Source organism: Equus caballus, chromosome 16, assembly GCF_041296265.1.
Source record: "Equus caballus isolate H_3958 breed thoroughbred chromosome 16, TB-T2T, whole genome shotgun sequence".
In the NCBI taxonomy this organism is placed as follows: domain Eukaryota; kingdom Metazoa; phylum Chordata; class Mammalia; order Perissodactyla; family Equidae; genus Equus; species Equus caballus.
In genome coordinates this window covers 74,151,135-74,167,802 of record NC_091699.1, presented here as the reverse complement: position 1 = coordinate 74,167,802, position 16,668 = coordinate 74,151,135, and the positions used below count along the sequence as shown (strand labels likewise).

Below are 16,668 nucleotides of genomic sequence, written 5' to 3'. Positions count from 1 at the left end.
TGATAAATCTCATACTCTCTGCTCTTCACTCACGCTGTGTTCAATCCCCTCTCCAACCTGTTAATATATTTCAGATGAATTACCCTAGGGTCTTTCACTGGGGAGGAAAGTGAAGGGGAAAATACTGCTATGTGCAGTGTGTGTTTGTGTGTGTTGAAGGTGGGGTAAGAGGGCTCTGGTTAAAGAGAAACAGGAAAATGAAGACTGGGGAAAACTGTAGAATTTGTGATTCTTACTTCTCTACTCTCACACTACACTTCACTTCACCTCGACTCCAGATGTGTGGGCTTTTCCACACGTCAAGCATTTCCACGACACCAGCTGAGTGTCCTGCAATTTAACATCAGATCCCACAGGTTAAGGTCTCAGTCCACAAGACTGCGTCCTCCCTACTTCAGACACCAGTCAGAAGTCCGGGTTGTCGTCTGTTCTTCTGACTAACTGGCTATAAATCGGAGGTTACTTTGACCCCTTCTTTAGGTTTGATTAATTTGCTAGAGCAGCTCACAGCACTCAGGAAAAAATTTTACTTACTAGATTTCCAGTTTATTAAAAAGAGTATAATTCAGGAACAGCCAGATGGAAGAGACAAAGCAAAGACCAAATGTATATTTCTTATTATAAATTGCAACATCACATATAAAATTAGGTAAAACTATTGCATTCTAACCTTTTGACGACTAAGACTAAATATATATTTCTTATTATAAATCACAATATCACATATAGAATTAGGTAGAACTATTACACTCTAATTATTTTATACACCCATTCCTCAGAATCTAGCAAAGGAAGATACGGCATAAGTTTTAGATGAGGCAATACATAAAATTATTCACCGGTAAAAATAATTAAACAAGGAGGCTGTTATGCTAAGTGGTTCTACTACCTTAGCAGCCTATGTAGGCAAACCAAAACCTAAGCCTGTAAATGCCTCAAGGTTCAGAAATTGAAAACTAAGGATAACCAATCACAAACAGCTAACGAGGCTTTAAGCTATAGCCAATCAAATAATTTCCTTTCTTTGCTTCCACACCTTTTCTATCGAAGTCTTTCTCTTAGCTCCTGTTGGCTGAGCCCTCCTAACCGCTTCCAGTTTGCCATTGCCCTATTGGAATCGACTTTGCTCAAATAAACTCTTAAAAGTTTTAACATGCCGCAGTTTATCTTTTAACACACTCACATTGCAGCCTTAGAATGGCCTAGTCTCCGTTAATAGGTGTTCATATAGAACATGAATAAATGAAGATACCTGAGACAAAAAAAGAAAACAAAAGATAAAGGAGTATTTTAAGTATGAAAATTATTCGCATCTTTCTATAATACATCTCAATATCCTATGAGCCACACATACGTTATGCTAAAAATATTTTAATATAATTGTTTTAAAAAATCGATTTTAAAACCCAGTTGAACTTGACTTATTATTCTGCTTTGATTAATTGTAATCCCTTTGGAAGTCACTTTATTTATATTTTAATATTTTTATCTGTACTATAGAATGGTATGAGACTATAGGCTGTACATGTTTCTTTCATGGTCAAGTTAAACAATACATGTTAATGTAGCAAAGAAAAGTATAGGATTTTCTCATTCCCTTTGTTTCTAAAATTATTTTTTATAAGTTACCTGGGAATAGCCATTTGATCGGAGATCACAGGAAGCATGTGTCGATGTTTTTATTGTTGTTGTCGAATGGTAGAAGATTCTTCAGATATTACTCAGTCAGGCCATTGTTCTCAGAGCTGCCCATTGCCTTTGTGGGAATTAGACGAGGCCCCATCCTCCAGTGGACTTGGCCCAATATCAGGGCTCATGGTTTGGTGAGCTGAGCGCAGGCTGGATTTCTGTCCCCACACAGCAGTCAGCTGGGCACACTTTTTTAGGACATGACCTGCTCAATAGTACATGACAACCTGGTTATTCTTCTCTGCAAAAGCCATGATGGATTATAAAACCCTGCTCTTGACATTAGCACAAGCACCACACACTTGAGTATTAGAGGGCAACAACAGTGGGCATGTGCATTGGAGAGCAGTGCATTCCTTGAGTTCAGTGATTTACGTGGGTCTGCACAGAAGAAAATACCAGTAAATAATAAGGGTCCTGTAAATGCAGGTGATGAAGATCCTGTACTTTACAGACTGAGCTTGGAGCAAATGCAAACAGCCAGACTGAGAAATTTGTGCAATTAGTATATCAGCGCTGATAGATCAAAGTGCATGGACCACTGTGGGACTCAGAACAGGAATAATGTAGATCCAGAGCTTGTGTGTGTGTGTTTGTATGTGTGTATTTGTATATCTTTTTGTTTCAAAACAATTTAAATCCAACTCATATCTTTATTGTGTAGGAAGAATGTGATTAAAGGATCCATTTTGAGCCTATTGGCTAAGGGGTAAATACAAATATTTATAATAATTTATAATTTATATATGTCCTATAAATTTTATGATGAAAAATATAGCAGTTGGGTTTGGAATGCTTTATTTCTATATGTAGATACCAAAACATCCAGTCTTCAGGGCTTGGTTGGAAGAAATGCTTCAACAAAGTATTGCCAAGTTATTACTTAGACTTTTTACCAATGGCCTTGGAAGTCATCTAGGCGAAGTTGCTGCTGCTCATTGTAGCCCCCTTTCCATTGCATCTTTGTCAGTCATCCATCTCAATATGAGTACTCTTGCTAACAGGATGCTCACCAGATTTGAGGTGGCTTGGGACCTTTTGGGCAGCCTTAGCTATTAGATACATTGATATGCCTGCTGAGATGAAATCTTTTTCCTTGTGATGTTCATGAGTGAGCCTTGATTTTGTTTCCTAGACAAATCCAGAACATGACCACTCTCTCTTCTATGTGGCAATGCTGAAAATATATGAAATGGTATAATTTTCCTGTCTCTAGACTGAGAAAATAGTAGACTAGACAATCATAAAACAACTGAAAAAGGAAAAAAAAACAGGAGGTAGAGATTATTCCAAGTCTTTGTTTTTGCAGACACTAGCACCCCTTTCTGAAAATTTCTTATTTGTATAGAATAATAACTTTCTTTTTGTGATTTAATAACCACATGCTGAGCAAATACATCTTACTTTCTAACTGTGGATGAATAATAATGCCAAAAGAGCCTTTACGAGGTCAAAAGAACCAATTACCCAACATCCGTGTCTCTAAAATTGTCTAACATAAAACAGCCAAAACCCCAAAATCGCATTTAGGATGATGCGACTTCATAGCATACGTTTATATCTTGAGATTACTCATCTTAGATTTTCCCCTTGATGGACTTTTGTTGTAAATTATAGAATTTCATACAAGTCTTCAAGGTCATTTGGTATCAATAACTGTCTAGCAGTAGATGGAAGGAAGAAATCTTACACTTTTTTTTATTCCGAAAGATGTATCCAAAATACTAAATTTATTTTTTGCTAACAGCAAAATCTTTTAAGAAAAAGACCCAACAAGTTCTCAGAAAATATATATCATCCCAGAATAGAGGATTAGCTAAGTAACTGTTGGTATATTGATTATTATGTCACTACTCAAATTATGGTTATAAAAACAGGAATAAATGTGGAAATATTCATGATATTGTATGTTTTGGTTAGGAATGCTTTCAGCTTCGAATACCAGAAAACCAACTATCAGTGGGTTAAGAAAATAGAACTTTATTTTTCTCACCTAATAAAAAGTCTGGATGTAAGCTCTTGCTGGCATTGACTCTGCTATTTCAAGATACTGTAAAGGATCCAGACTTTTTCTCATCTTTTAGTTCTACCATATCCAGGCATGTTCCCTCAAGGTCACAGGCCATGGTCAGGACATTTGAGTTTCATTCCGATTGCAACGGAAAGCTTTTAAACAATTAAAAACAGGAGAGTGATAGACATGATTTTCTTTACGAAGATTATTCTAGGTAAAAAGACCAAGAGCAGGTATTAAACCCATATGTGGGTTAGGTTAGCATCCTTCAGAGTCACAGCGTTGACATCACTGATTCATGAGTGAGGGCCCCATCACTGGGGTACTGACACTGGGCAACCACAAGATAGAATATCCTAGAGGGTGATTAAAGATTACAGATTGGGTATTAGGTTGTATATTGACCTTTATATTCCTCCCTAAATTTTGAGCTTCTACAGTTCTGTGAACTGAGCTAATTATTGAAAGTCTTTTTTGGAATTACGGAAAACCATAAAATCAAAGGAGTTATGTTTCAGAACTGAGTCCTCCCAAACCTTAGAAATTGAGTATATACTCATTTAGGAGGAGGATATCCCCTTTTCAGGTTGGCGTTGGGGTATATAATCTGAACCTCCTTCCATGAGTGCAGAAGGTCTCAATTTTGAGTGATTTGTGTCACCTAGTGATTTTGGTTAAAATGGAGATCTTAAGCTCCCATATTTGGAGATTCTAATTTAATATATCTGAGGTGATGCTTGAGAAACTGCAGCTTTAAAAAGCAACTGAGGAGATTCCAATGCACCAGGAGTACAAAGGCTGGAACCCCTGCCTAGATCCTACCTCTACTTCACCTCTGGCCGCCATCCACAGAGATCAGGAATATTGTAGCTCTAAGGATATTTTAACTTGCCCTGTGGCTTTCTTAGGTTATTCAACCTTTCTGAGCCAAAGTCCCTTCATCTATAACAACACTTACAAGAAGAGGCTGTTGTGCGGGCCAGAAATTCAAAATGCAAAATGCTGGCCTGAGCCCTGGCTTATCACAGCTGCTTACCAAACAGCAGCTATTACCTGCTTCATTTCTGCCTGGCTAATTTATTCGGCTGCCTCCTTATTCATCTTGGTTTCGTAATGCAGTCAGCATTCACCCAGTTGGTTTGTTTCTCAATTTTTGTCGTCTTCCTCTTGCCTCCACCTCCCCCACAAATTCCCAGAGACCTGCCTTTAGCAGGTATCACTTTAATTAAAGTTTTGCACTCTCTCTGCATTATTTTAAAGGCACTAGAATAAAAACACTAATATTACAGCCGTGGAATATCTGTAACTATCAAATTAGGTTACTCTTGTGTTTCCTGCTGCTTAACGTACAATTATAGCTTGTAAAATCACTCGTCTTTCCTATTTAATCTAACATGAGTCCTGTGAAGCAGAGAAGACTACACAGTGGTCAGATGATGTTCTGGAAAATGCTACCAAATTATGAAAAACATTTGAATTGCATTAGCTTCCACAGAATATAAACAAAACTTGAACGGAGAGGAAAAGGTCAGTCCACTCTGGGACACCAGGGACACTAATTTGTATACATTGTCTTCAAAAATTCAAATTTAAAAAGCTTTTAAGTATTACAAAATAATAATAAAATGAGTCATTTCCCCCCCCCCAAAGCTTCATGTATGTTTGGAGTAGAGATCCTGGTTCAATCTGTTTGAAATTAAAAGGAAATATTCTTTGAATTAAACCTAATTGTAAGCAAACTCTAGCTTGTGCTGGAGGAGAATCAGGGGAAAAGTGAAATTAAATATTTTGGGAATCTACATAGTCATAGGCTATGGCTGGTTTCATTTGCTAGGTTCCCTTTATTCTGCCTTTCAATGGGCCAAGTAAGATACAAAAACGTAATTCTGTTTTTCAGAACAAAAATATTGTCATGTTTTCTCACTTTGTCTTTAAATAAACTCCTAAGAAAGGTTTTGCAAAAGTATAAAATTGAAACCACAATTAGCCATATATTTGGTAATTTAACTTTGTTTAGGAGAATAAAATTACACTAAAGGAGAACTGTGCCAGAAAATCCAGGCTCCACAATTGTCAAGGCACTAAACGTCTCCTGTCGCTTTCCGCCTCACTCTCTGGGCCTTACCTTCCTCTGGGTTAGCGGGCTTGGGGTTTTTATATTATCCAGTGGTGTATCCTGAAAAGGGGGAAAGTATAGCCGACACTGAGTTTCCTCCTCCCCTACTTTCTGCAAAAGCAGGAAAAATGCTTGCCCTTTCAGGGAAGCTTGCCTATGGTTCATATTTGATTTGCGGGTGGAGGGATAGGGAGGGACAGGAATTATAAATATGAAAATACAGGAATAATAATAAATATGCAAATGCAGGGGCATTTACATCACATCTAGTTCTTTTCTCTAGGCAGTGTTTGGAACAGGTTTGCCTACCCTCACTCAAGTAGTGGCTGAAATGCAGCGTCCTGGATTAGAAAATTACAAAGTAGCCCTCAATCACCCCAAAGAGCCCCTGACTATTCCAAGTTGCTTAATTCATGTGCACACAGTTGTGTTCTTTGCTGAGCAGAAGTGCCTTATAATTTCTTCATTTTACAATTTGGAGAAAGGGTTTTGTTTAGCCTTATTCAGCTTTCTGTTCTTGCTTAATTGGTTTTCTAATAGAAACAATTTTCTATTTCTGCTTACTGAAACTTTACCAGAAGTAGCATGTCAGGATGAAAACTCCAGGCATGAGCTAGGTGTTTAGGGTGATTCTGATTGTATTTTAATGCAAAGGTGCTAGTTATAAATGATTCCTGATAAACAATAAGGCAATTGATTCAGCTAAAAACACATAGTCTTCATTTGATGTACTTTAATAAAAACTAATAAGTTACAAGTTTATTTCACTCGTTTACTTAATGAATATTTCTTGGGCACTTCCTAAGTGCCAGACACTGTTCTAGAAGTTGTGACCACATTAGTAAGCCAAACAAACCAAACCCCCGTCCCTTGGCATCCCAAGGGCAGAGTATAGATAATACTATTAAGTTTTTAAAAAGTAAACAGATGATGTGAAAGATTGTTTTGTCTAAAAGATTAATTCTGTAAGACAAGAACTAGAGAAAAATGGGCACATTAGTGTTTCAAATGTGTTTGTACTGAATGAATTGTGGATAAAATGGCAAACAAATTTGATTATTCCCTTTGAGATTTTCTGCAGTTTTTCCCTCATTCATTTTGTTTTTGATGAGTGCTGTCGCTCTGTCATAATTAAAAATCATTCTTTTTCAAAATTAAACTCATTTACTGAACTCTAAGAGACAATACACCTGAAGTTAGGACAATGCAGCATCGGAGCTCGCAGAGCTGAAAAAGTGGAATTTGCAAAAGTTGCTGATTTTGCTAAGACTGAATTATGGTAAAGAATGTGCTGAATTTGCTTAAAATTTATTTGTCTTAATGAGCTTTTATCTTTTCCTATTAGAAGTTTTAAAATTTGTTTATTTAGTTTTTCTTTTGCTTCCTCAAGATTACTATTTGTTTTTAATCATTATTTTTATTTAGCCATTCAAATGAACAGTTAAATAAACTTTAAGAAGATATTTTTGAACAGCTGTTACATGCATATGGTACAAAATTCAAAACTGAAAAGGGGCAAATTCAAAATGGTTCCTTTCCTTTTTTCATCCTCAGCTACCCAGATACTCTCTCTTGGTCATTTTCTGTCAGGTTCTTATAGATCTTTCTAGTGGTGTTCTAAATGACCTTCTCAAACTTTGATATAGGTATGAGTCTTGTTAGAATGTAGATTCTGATTCAGAGGGTCTGGGTTGAAGCTTGCCATTCTCCATTTGTACCAAGTTCCCAGGGAGGATGGTGTTGCCAGCCTGGGACTATGCTCCCAGTGGCAGGGTGTTTAGGCACATTTGTTTATACTTGTCTCTGTGTTTATTTGTTGATGGACTAAAGAGAGCAAGCTACTCTCATACACAGATACAACTTACCACTTTTTAGTACAACTTCAGCACTAGAATGGCATTGAGCTTTGCCTTGTTTTACAAAGTTTTCTTCTAATCTTTGTCTGTCTGAAGTTATAGTTTACATAGTATTTTTAAAATCAAACCATAAATGAATGATGAAAGCTAGCAACATGGCCATTTGTAGCATGCCACTAGGTAACATGTAAATCGCAAGGACTATGAGAATACCTCTTTGCAAATTTTTCATCTGCCTTTTTTTTATAAGGTTAGAAAAGGCCTCAAATCCAAGCACACTCCTAAATTTTGGCAGGGAGCACACTGAGACTTCAGCTTGCAGCCAGTACCATTAATCTAATAAAGATGCCATCATACTTGGAAATGGTACAATTAAGCTCCCTAAAATCAATATAAAGTGCAAAGATCGTTTAAATATTTTAAAGTCGTAGACATGCATATTCTATCTGCCTGAATAAAGTGGTCTTGAGAGATGATTGTGATCAATATCATGAGGGGGACAAACGTTGTCTTTGTTTGGACCTGTATGTAAATGTAATTTAGAAAGCATGCGATGGATAACTCATATTGCCCATCTACTTTGTCTGCAGCACATGTTCATGAGTACTTGCTAACACAACACAAGCTTTGGTTTCCTTAGAGAACCAACATCAGAGGCGCTTTTCGGAAATAAAGATTTGGACCATCAAAGTCTCAATTTCTGTGTTATTGGCAGAAAGAGCCAAGGGAGTACAGGTTTCCCTTTTGATGCCGAGTGAGTATCTATCAATGACACCTTTGGCTTGAATGGCTCCCGGGTCTGCCACGTGGAGAGCTCTTAGACTGGGTTCTGAGACGGTTGTTTTGAAGTATTTGAGACTGCAGAGAGAGAGTGCTTTGGATCTGCCTAAACCTCTTGAGCATGTGGTATTCTACGTCCAGTCATGATTCTCAAACCCAGGTTATGTAGAAGTGTGTTAAATGATATACACAGAGTCATAGAAAACAAATGCCGTACCTTCCTGAAGTTTCAATTGAGTTAAAAATTTGTCAGTCTCATGTTAAAACAAAGTCAGAAACCAACAGGAATATACAACACAGTATAATGCAAAATCCTGATGGATTTTTTTTTTTTTCCTGAGGAAGATTGCCCTGAGCTAACATCTGTTGCCAATCCTCCTCAATTTTTGCTTGAGGAAGATTAGCCCTCAGCTAACATCTGTCCCAGTCTTCCTCTACTTTTTTGTATGTGGGACACCTCCACAGTGTGGCTGGTGAGCAGAGTAGGTCTGCATCTGCGATCCAAACCCATGAACCCGGGCCACCAAAATGGAGTGTGCAGCACTTTAACCACTGGGCCACCAGGCCAGGCCCAACTGATGGATTTTTAAAACAGGAGATTTCAAAACAATATCGGACTTAGTTCTGTGCTTCCAGGCCCCTTGGAGGATGCATTTATTGGCTTCGGCTGGTAGGAGGATCTTTCAATGGGAGAATTTTAGGAGTACTGTGATGTACATTAAAAGGGCGTGAGGAGCTCAGAAAGTAGATCATTTGAATAGCAGTTACATTTCTTTGCCCCCTGCAGGCCTCTGGAACGGGCCTATGCAAAATATTTTGGAACCAAGAAAGTTGCTGTCATAGTTTTGAAATATTGACTTTCTGGAGGAAATGAGGAAGTGCATAAAGTTTGCTGAGAGACCCAGGTGGGTTAGGAGGTGTCTTCAATGAACGTTCAATAAATAATCTCTACAGAGAAAAATCTGTGGTTTTTGCTCTTCGTAGAATGGAAGAGGTAAAAATCTTTTTCTAGAATTAGCCCTTTTCTGCTGGAAGTAGAGAACAAGTCATTTCTTTCAGAAAGAATGCATGATATAGTAAACACAGTCTGTCACACAGACCCGGTTTTAATCCCTAGCTTCAGACCTTGGACAGGAAAGTAAAGTTCTCCAGGTCTTAGTGTTCTCATCTGAAAAACGGGGCAAGTACAAGATGAAAAGGAATTAGTGGTGGATCCACATTTGTCCTCTCCTCTTTTTTGTTTCTTCTATACCTTTCCATGCCTGCCCCCATACCCTTCGTGCCTGGGAAGTCACAATGAATAGTACATCTCAGTTTAAATGGGAAAGTGGTGTTCTATGTTAGGAAGTCAGACCAAGTGACCCGGGTCTCCACCCACACTGAGATTCCCTCTGATGATCCAGGAAAGCTTTTTGCTAAGGAAGCATTTAGAGAAATAATCAACTGCCTAAAATGTAAACACGTTTAGATCCTACTGTTTACTGGCACTTCAAAATTGAATTTACACAAGAGGATGACCTAGAAACAAGCTGGGAAAAGCTGTGTGGCATTTAGATGCGTATCACATATGCATAATTGATTCCTTAAAAGGTTAAATACCCTTAGCATATGTATGGATAGTGGTATACCCGTGATGGGTTCATAATCATTATGGCAATGGCTTTGTTTTACATAATTCTAAAGTAAATGTCACGTTTCTTCTTTGGAGATTCCAGGACTGGCATTCAGAAAAGCATATGTTTCCAAGTAGATAGCTGGGTGAGAGGAGCCACTCTTTTCCAGAACAGAAGGACTATTCATGTAGCTAGTACACTAAGCTTTATGAGGCAGCCGACTGCCACTAAATTCTCTTTGGAATTGAAATGCAATTACATATCGAGGACAAGTGCTAAATATAAACAGAAAAGGCCAAATACATGACTTTTTTTTTTTCCGCTTTGTTTTTGCAATATATTTGCAGGAAGAATTAACCACCCCAAATACACTATAATCCTTAATTGAAACACACAGATCAGGCAATTTGGTGAATCCTTTAGCAGCTTTTTTCAGAAGCTTATTGTAGCTCCGAAGGACTGGTCTTTTCTTATGTTCATAAACAATTATAAAGATGCTAAGAAAACTAATAAAAGAAGCAAGTCACTGAGAAATATACAGAATGAAACACCATACTATATGCCACAAAAATCAGGGAAAAAATAGGCAATATGTTTCATGAAGATACGTGTGTAGCAGTAAAAACTATATAAATGGGAATTATTATTATAAAAATACAAGTTATGGGTGTCTTCTTTGGGGAAGGAGGGAAATACAATCTGTGTGTTACACACTGGGATTTTCACTCGATGAATGATCCATGGGTGTTTATTGTTGTTTTTAAATATTGTTATAAAATCTAGATGTGGTATTTTTCCTAATTTTTATAATTGCAAAATAACAAAGTAGTGAAGAGAGGATACAAGTTAAATCGGTAAAAAACCAGTGTAATATAATAATATTAATAAAGTAAATATGTTGATCTCAGGTTGATGGATGTATCTTCATATTGTTCTTTTAAAAAATTTAAATACATGCAAGACAACTATAAAACATAAGTCCCTAGAAGGGTTGAAGTAGAAAGATGAGAAAAGGTATACCAGATAAATACTAACAAAAGAAAACTACTGTAGCCTTTTAAATAATGGGAAAACGGGTCTTTAGGACAAAATGTAATGTTGTTTATTCTCTGTCTCCAATTCCTGTTTCTACCTTCATCCTCTGAGCCTCCTCCATCCAGGCATCTGCTCTAACCTTCCAGGACCTTTGATAAATCATCTCCGCCTATTTTTGTCTTATTTCTAATTAACCATTTTCAGAGCCTAGGATCTTTAATTTCTCAGCTCTGGTAGTACTTATTATCTGTGTACCACTGATTTTGGTGCTTATTATATGCTGTGTTTTTGAGTTATTGATATTCACGCATTTCTTTAATTAAATTGTAATATGCTAGAGCTAGAGACTATACCTTATTCATCTTTTAACACCCTTTCACCTCATCCTAGGACCTGCCATATGGTAGAACCATGTTACCTGGCCTACAGGAGAAAGTCAGTAAACATGTCAGCAGCCGACTGAAAAATGGCTTCTGAAAGCACGTTAAAAGCTCTTTCGGGATGTTTGAGTACTTTGCCAATGCTATGCATTTACATTTTCTAAGCAGTCTCTCTCCGTGGAAGTTTCAGAATGGAGGGAGGAAGAGACACTACGGTTGGAGAGTGACCTAAAGCTGTGTGGAGTTGGTGAAGCTAAGACCATAGCCTAGATGGGAGGGTATCGCTTTCTGGACCTAGCTGGGAACTCTCACAGGTTCATGACTGATCTTTAAGGGCAGGACTGTATCTAATAAGCTTTTTTCCCTCTGCACCTGGAACAAAGTCCAACATATAATATACACAGTCCATAAATGCTTCTGCAAAGGGGGAGAGAATTAAATATTAGTCTGGAATAATTTAATTCACTCCTATGGCTTCAAGACAACATACCATTGAAGGCTTCCCAGTGTGGGCCTTTAGCTCTGACTTTTCTCCACAGGAAGAAGTTGACTGGGAGGGTGGAGGAGCCAGACTGGCCCAGGCAGGATGCAGATGTTAGCACTAGAATTGGTACTCTAGGCTTAGGGGCTGTTTGGAGCAAAGCTGAGTAGAGTGGATTTGCTTCTGCCAGCTGATGGTGGGCTATGGAAACATGCAACAGATGTTGAAAAGGAGATGGGGAAGCCCATGGACTAGATCTTGTGCTTGTCCTGCTGGCCACCTGGAAGTAGCTAGAATTCCTCCTTTCTCATGACATACAAGATAGGCTGTCTGCTGCAAAGCTCTTTTAAACATACTGTTTTTTTGAATAGGCACTACATAAAGCAAATGGTATAAAATTCAAAGGTTACAGTAGGTAGATATAAAAGTAAGTGTTCCTACCACCTTTGCCCAAAGTTGCTCTCTCTAAAGACATCTACAGCTATTCCACGTATTTTTAGATATACATAAATATTTCTTATTTGGGTATATATGTGCATGTTTATATGTGTTTATATATTTTCAGGCAAATAGTTCATGTAATAACATGCTACATTGAATCTTTGTTTTTTCATTTAACAACTTCTGTTGTAGTTCTTTCCATTTTAATTTTTATTATCTTTAAAATTCTAGCCTCTAATATTGCCTGGTATACTGACAGTGTTCTACATTTGTTTGATGAGTGAATGAATGGATAATTTAATAATGGTCTCTAATTCATTCTGAACCTAGGAGTCACCCCCCAACAGGTTTCATAAATGCCTTATCTTACACCCCATCGCCAACATGCATCTTTTTGCCTATAAACATCATATCCCTCCCTCAAAGTTAATCTCACAAAATTTGTCATGCGGGAATCTTCCCTGAATATTTCCTCTCAGGCTTGCCTCCAGGGGTTATCCCTAAGCACTTAACAAGTCTACTGCTTTTGATTGCCTTCTGCTTCTTATTTATTCATATAATAACCTTAAAGATACGAATAATACTCAATAATAATTTTTTGTTGAGTACTTATTTGTGCCAGGCACTGTACTAAGCTCATTGTAAACATTATCTCGTAACCCCTACAACACGCCTATAATGTAGGTAACACTATCATCCTTGTAGCATACCTGTCACTGTCCTTCCAATATCACCTTGACTCACCCTTGAGATCATGAACAGACAGTTTCCTTATGTACCAATGGTTTCCAGCATCTCACTGCCCAGGTGACCTCTGGACAGTGTGCTTAGCCCAAGTGGGTAGGCCAGAAATGCCAACATATTGACACCCCAGAAGTGACCCTAATCAATAATTTGGTGGATCAATGCCCCAGCTTTCTCTCCCCTCAATGGGAAACTCTGAGCTGTGTTCTACCCAGTCACTTCTAGGGTCCCTGTGTGATTGAGCCTCAACTGCCCATAGCTGTAAACCCCTTGTTATCTCACTCCTTATTACCTTCCCTTCCTTCTCTTTTTCAAATCCCCACTTGCCAACTTCCTGGAGTTACCCCCAAATAAACTACTTACACTCAAATCCTTGTCTTAGCATCTGCTTTTAGGGAAATCAAACCTAAGGAAACTGAGGTTTAGACTGTGAGTAACATGTGTAAGTTCAGCTGTACATCAAGTGCAGATTCACAAGATGAACCAGAAGCCATGCTCAAAAGCACCGCACCTTAACGGCCAACCAAATGCTAGGTGCCTCAAAGCAGACCAGTGAATACTGTGCTCCCTCCATGGTGTGTTTCAAAATGTGAGCCAAAGTCAGAACTTAACATGTGCTTCTTTGGGTCAAGGCCGTTTTATGCTTTGGAGTGTCTCTTTTCCGCCTCGGCACATCAGGACATGCATTTTAGGCACTGGTAGCTTAACACATGTGCTCAGAATTTGTTATTAAAATTGTGATTTAAAAAGAGTTTCTCATGCTTGTTTAGTCGCTGAGTGTCTTCTTCTTGTTCTACAGATAGCAACTTCATCCTTGCAAACGCCCAGGTGGCTAAGGGTTTCCCCATAGTCTACTGTTCTGATGGCTTCTGCGAGCTTGCTGGATTTGCCCGAACTGAAGTCATGCAGAAGAGTTGCAGCTGCAAATTCTTATTTGGGGTTGAAACCAATGAGCAACTGATACTTCAAATAGAAAAGTCACTGGAGGAAAAAACAGAATTCAAAGGAGAAATTATGTTCTACAAGAAGAATGGTGAGTTGGCTGCCTTTGATTGGTGCTCATTGGGCAGTTGTGAAAGGTCACCTTCTTTCAACTCAGTAATTGCTCTATAACTCCCATTAAGCTTTAATGATGTTTCACATAAATACAGTCTGTTACAGAAGTTCCACAGATGCCTTGGATGATGGCCTTGTTTTAGCCATTAGCAGCATACACTGCATGAAAATGTAGCATTAGAATTATAACTCTCTAATGTCAGTATATTAACTGAGCTAATATATGTTAAAATAAAGTGTATTACTATTCTATTATGGTCATTCTTAAAATATGTATTAGATATGATCATTATTAATATATTAACAGATGATGTTTTATCCAGAGATATTTTTCCAAATTTTATACCTTTAAGAACCACATCTCAACCTCAGTCATTAAGGAGAGAGATCGAGTGTTTGCTGGAAAAAAAGGCCATTAATTTAAAGGAGATCAGCATAGTCATTTTCTCTTCTGGTTCGCTGGCCACAGAGTCTTTCTCACTACTCTTTTAAAGTCTAAAGACAAAAAGTCTAAAGGGAGTAAATTTGCTGGGCTCAAAACTGCCCCTGGGGAAATACTAGGTATTTTCTTGTGGTCGCAGTTTTGTGACTCTCCTCTAAAGGAAAGAGAATCTAGTCTTCTACAGATGGGTACGGTACCTACAGTGCTTGGGTCCTATGTGGGAATAGATATCCTTATTCCATCGACCCTGGTAGATGGGGTGAATCCAAGAGGCATTAAATTGGGGAAATGAAAATCAAAAATGAGAACCAACATTTTCCATTTTCTAAAGTTCTATCTCTTCCTTGAATAGTTTTCTTTCTTCCTTTTAGTAACATAACCCCCTGAGTTTTAGCTGGGCACGTGGTGGTTGCCAAGGTAGGGAACGTATTTCCTGGCCTTCTTTGCAGTTAGATTGTGCATGTGACTGAGTTTTGGGCCAGTGCTTTGTAAGAGGGATTGATTTATGCAACTTCTAGATAACATTTCTAAAAAATGAAATTGTTTGCTCTTTAATTTCTCTTCTTCTCCTTTCCCATGGTGTTATGGTCTGAGTTGTGTCCCTTCAAATTCGTATATTGAAGCCTTAACTTCCAATGTGACTGTATTTGGAGATGGGGCCTTTAAAAGAAGTAATTAAGGTTAAATGAGGTCATAAGGGTGAGACCTTAATCCAATATACTAGTATCCTTTAAGAAGAGGAAGAGACACCAAGGATACACACACACAGGTCATATGGAGACACAAGGAGAAGACAGCTAACTACTATCCAAGAGAGGCCCCTTAGGAGAAACCAATCCTGCTGGCACCTTCATCTCAGATTTTCATCCTCCAGAACTGTGAGAAAATAAATTTCTGTTTTTAAGCCACCCAGTCTGTGGTATTTTGTCATGGCAGCCCTAGCAAACTAATGAGTATGGGTCAGAATGTTAAGGTAAGGTTGGAAAGTCAGCGTCAACCATTTGACAAGGACAACATCATAGAGGAATGCAGAGCAACAATATGGAAGGAACCCACCCCAGACAAAGACAAATACATTTCTATTTTGTTTGAATCACTATGTTTTGGGGTCTTTTTGTTACAGCATTTAAATCATACTTTAACAATCTTGCACTATTGACATTTTGGGCTGGTAATTCTTTGTTGTGGGAGGCTGTCCTGTGCTTTGTAAATGATTGGCAGCATCCCTGGCCTCTATATGTTGCTCTCAATACTTAATATTGAGGTCATTGTCGGGAAGAGAAATAGGAGCCTGAGCATGGGAACTTCATCCCCTCTTATAAGTTATTTGTCATTGGAGGACAGTCCTTGATTATGTGAATTTTGGAAACACAGTAGTCATGAAATACTGGAGAATGCCACTCTGGGAGGGACAGGATATCCAATTCTTTGGCACTAGGAACACAGTTCAGACCATTGTGTCCTTCCCAGTGTCAATAGATAAGGCCTACATAGCAAATATGATAAAAGAAAAGGATTCTAGCTCTATCTAATTATACCACAATCATTGAAAAGAGGGCTTGAGATAAAAGAAAATGGAGGATGTTACTGAGAATGCAGACTGGTAGGGAATGATAAAGCTGCCATCTGGTGAAACAAAGGGAAAAGGAATATCCTTTGTCTGAAATATCTGCTGACTGCAGACTTGTCCTTCTTAAGATAGGTTCCTTGTATAGGTCACTGCAAATCCGTTTGAGTGTCTTCCCTTTTAAGCCTCCTCAAAATATCCAAATGAGGCAGCACTGAGAAAGGTTCAGGGGGAGAGGGAGAATCTAGGTGAGAGGCCCAAAGGTTGGAGCCTTGGAGTCCAGATAGGTAAAAAATATCGAGCACAGGGTGGGAGTCATCACAAAGAAGAATTTCCTGAGCCCTGTTTTTTGCAAGATGCTTGCAGCCTTGGACCCCTTTGGGTGGAAGTCATTAAAGGTATCAGTCCCCTCTAAGCCAAGCACTATGGGAAATTGTCTGGCATCGTGAGTAAA

At 38.3% G+C, this 16,668-nt stretch overlaps 1 protein-coding gene across 1 annotated transcript in view; it reads left to right on the top strand.

Annotated features, from left to right (window-relative positions):
• KCNH8 (potassium voltage-gated channel subfamily H member 8) overlaps positions 1 to 16,668 on the top strand; it is a 338,704-nt gene that overhangs the window by 93,652 nt on the left and 228,384 nt on the right. The window contains exon 3 of the mRNA XM_023620873.2: positions 13,949 to 14,182. Within this exon, the coding sequence (XP_023476641.1) occupies positions 13,949 to 14,182 (234 nt within the window). The remainder of the gene's footprint in view (positions 1 to 13,948; positions 14,183 to 16,668) is intronic.